This window comes from Priapulus caudatus, unplaced genomic scaffold (genome assembly GCF_000485595.1).
Source record: "Priapulus caudatus unplaced genomic scaffold, Priapulus_caudatus-5.0.1 Scaffold1523, whole genome shotgun sequence".
NCBI classification, from domain to species: Eukaryota; Metazoa; Priapulida; class Priapulimorpha; order Priapulimorphida; family Priapulidae; genus Priapulus; species Priapulus caudatus.
The window spans coordinates 48,585-52,197 of record NW_014578584.1 but is presented as its reverse complement, the minus strand read 5'-3'; the positions used below and the strand labels follow the sequence as shown (position 1 = coordinate 52,197).

The following is a 3,613-nucleotide window of genomic DNA, read 5'->3' as shown; positions in this document are numbered from 1 at the left end:
TGCCTAGTATAGATGTTTGAACAGCAGATATCTCACAATAGATGCGCCTGAATAACAACTATACCATATTAGATTCACCTGAATAATATCTATCCCATAATATACGTAGCTGATTATTAGCTATCCCATATTAGATGCACCTGATCAATATCTATCCCATAATATACAATTAATAGCTATGCCATATTAGACTCAGGTCACCGGGTCATTTGTGACAAAAATCGATGAAATCTCGAATGTGGCGTCCGCTCTCGGTTCAGTAGTATATGTACAATGCCTCCCAGCACATTTTCATCATTCAAATATAGGAAATATAGGAGTGTTTATTCTCAAATATAGGAGTTTATAGGACAACTCATATGCTTATTATAGGGAATTTTGGCGTATTTAATATGAGTGTTGGCCGATCTGTGTTAAACTTTTATACACAGGTATATATACTTGGTAACAGGAAAACTGGTATTTCGCAGATCAGGAATTTCGCGCGACACAGGAAGAATTCGTGGCAAAGTTCGAGCTTGCGCAGACTGTAACTACGAACTGGCTGAACAATATCTATCCCATAATATACAATTAATAGCTATGCCATATTAGACGCACCTGATCAATATCTATCCCATAATATACAATTAATAGCTATCCCATATTAGACGCACCTGATTAATCCACGTCTCTATTTCACTAACGATATCAATGTGGAATAATCTTTTCAAGCAGCAAAGCTAGTGAATATAATCGTGTGACAATTGACGACTTCAGTGTGAATTCCCAACATGGATTTATAAACAGCAATATGACTTTATTATGCTTTTAGGCCAATTGTTTTGTTTAATTCCAGAAAATACATCGCAGGTGAAACAGCAACGCTATAGTGGTTAGAAACGAAAAGAAACGAGCTAATAATTATAAAAGACGTTTGCACAGAACGTGTACTAAAAGCATATCACGCGGAAGATAGAAACTCTACGGTGAAAAATAAGGGAAAAAAACATGAAAAAATGAAAACTGTAAAAGTAACCATTCAGTAAGTTCTACATACGACTCTGGTGACGACGCTACTAATAATGATGATGGTGATGACGATGACGATGATGATGTTGGCGATGGCGGATGGTGATGGAGAAGAAGATGATAATGGTGGTGATAGTGATGAAGAAGAGGAAGAAGAAGAAAAGGAAGAAGAAGAAGAATGAAATGATGATGATAATGATGGCTATACTCCGATTTGGTATACTAATAATAATATTAATATTTTAATGTACGATCTTATAATCGTGCCTATTCTTTGTAAATATATCACTGTGTTTAATAATCAATTGAAGTTTGCTAAACATTTGTTCCCCTACCTAGCAGGGCTTGTCTGAAGCCCTATAGGCAAAACTGCCTGAATTTAGAAGAAATACCATCTTTGTTCTGTTAATGGTTAAAATATTTAGCCAATTCATGACACATAGCATTAGCTATAATTATGTATAGCTAAACGATACCAGTGGAAATGTTTTATTATATACAATTACGCAAAAATGAATTGTGAATGTTCAACATAGAGGGGTTAGCCCCATCAAAGCCCCCTCCCCAAATAACATCGAATGTTTTCGCACATAGCTTCTCATATCACGAATATTATTCACTCGTATAACAAACGTTTAGCGGCAAATCTTTGAGGAGACTAAAATTTTGCTGTCATTTCATCATCATCATCGGCTTGCTTTGTGTATATCTTCACCTGCGGTTCCTGCTCGAATTCTGCAAAAAAACAGCCAAAATCATTGTCACCCACTGCCGCTCAGCGCCACCTAGCGACTGAATATGTTACATATGAATGCATCATAAGAAGGTTACTGTGATACTACACTACTGTGGTACGTCAGAATGCGTACATTCACATAACCAGCGTAATTTCTACACGTATTACTTATACGTGAAACGAGAATTCACGCATTCCTCTTGATTACAGTTACGGCAGCTGCTATAGTAGGTAAATATAATATCGACATGAATTAACACTGCAGCACCGGCCTTTACGTAAATCCCTGCCTTATACTGCAGACCTCCGAGATAAAATAGCGTGGCAGTGCTAAAACCCGCATCTACAACACTGGCAGTTCCAACAAATCAGTAAAAATAAAAATAATGTATAATAAATCTTATTGCACCACTAATAACTCTCCTATCTGCAGTAAACAACTCCTCACTGCAAAAGAAAAGCCTAACGTCGGCGCAAATGCTGACTCTCTGCACTACGCTGCGTACTCCCCATACATAATCCATAATACATATAATACATAATAAGGGATTAATGGGCTCTTGATATATTCTGTTAGCATTCGAAGAAAAGAAGACAAAATAAAATTTCAAAGGCATAAAAAATTTAATTCTGAAGTGTTACTGAAGTGGTAAAACTTAACAGCTGATAATTTTTTTCTTTTGCATGAATGCGTGAGAATGTCTAGGGCATGCGGGAGGGCGGGAGAATGGGTCCAGATGCGCGAGTCTCCCGCGAAATGCGATTCACAATAATTTTTTTTGATCGTTTCAGCAGATTTCGTGTCAACTGTATTACGTAATAGCAGGTGCAAACGTGATTACAATATACGCCCAAGAATCTGGGATATCACTGCAGTTTTACCAGGAGCAATCTTATCATTGATATAGATTATCAGATGATCATATTGTTGTACGGCGTTTTAGCATTGAGATAGAGACATAAGGAATTTGGCTCACTAGTAATGCAAATGTTCGGAGACCCGCCCGGCGATGGACCCAGAGTACATTAGCTACATAATTAAGAGCATACATAATTCAGCGTGGACAGAATACATTTTAGAATGGTACGAACACATTAACTTCAACAAGAATGCGATGCGGTTTATCAAACGGGCATCATTAGGCAGGCGACGTCAACGCTAGTCGGCGCTCCTACCTGGTACCATCGGACATTAGTCGCGACCGGTCATTATATCCACTACCCGAGTCATTAATTAGTTTAAGTCTAAAAAGGTCGCGGCGGGGATGCTGACGGCTTAGAAAGACCGGGTTTTGGTAGAAACCGGGAGAGACGACGGCAACCTCTGATCGGTACGTGTACACTGGTTTTTTTTATCCGTATTTGTAATAAAACTGTAATTGTCACCGTTTATACAACTGTTACGTCCTACTGTCTGCGTTCGATATATTCATCACTACAATTTGGTGCCGTGACTGCACGTAAAGAATCTTAGTCTACTTTTGCGAATAATGAAAGATTTATTATCTGGTTTTATTATCTCTGGTAGATATATAGATTCTAGTGGCGCTACCTTCAGGGGGCGAAAATGCGTTGTTGATGCCACCTGTCGTCATCTTCTCCTTCGGGTAGTGGCCGACGGAGATTGGAACGTCGGGCCAGTGCACGCCAACGAACAGCTGGTAAAGGAGCGCTCCGGCTATCGCTCCGATGTGTGGGCCCACGACGGGGATCCAGAACCAGTTATAGTCCCGGTAACTACGCGGCCAGAGAAACACATTATAGTTGTACCGGATTAATGAAATTATACCCTGGTACATTTTACCCTTATCTGCCTAGTATAGATGTTTGAACAACAGATATCTCACGATAGATGCGCCTGAATAA

General features: G+C 39.1%; 2 protein-coding genes across 2 annotated transcripts in view; both read right to left on the bottom strand.

The window, feature by feature from the left end:
- The window catches only part of LOC106816897 (aquaporin-9-like), a 3,323-nt gene extending 1,878 nt beyond the window's left edge, over positions 1–1,445 (bottom strand). Inside the window, exon 1 of the mRNA XM_014821539.1 lies at positions 1,404–1,445. Within this exon, the coding sequence (XP_014677025.1) occupies positions 1,404–1,445 (42 nt within the window). The remainder of the gene's footprint in view (positions 1–1,403) is intronic.
- The window catches only part of LOC106816899 (aquaporin-3-like), a gene marked incomplete at its 5' end in the record, with an annotated part of 17,298 nt that continues 14,463 nt past the window's right edge, over positions 779–3,613 (bottom strand). Inside the window, 2 exon segments of the mRNA XM_014821542.1 lie at positions 779–1,746; positions 3,300–3,484. Coding sequence (XP_014677028.1) covers positions 1,670–1,746; positions 3,300–3,484 — 262 coding nt within the window. The 3' untranslated portion in view covers positions 779–1,669.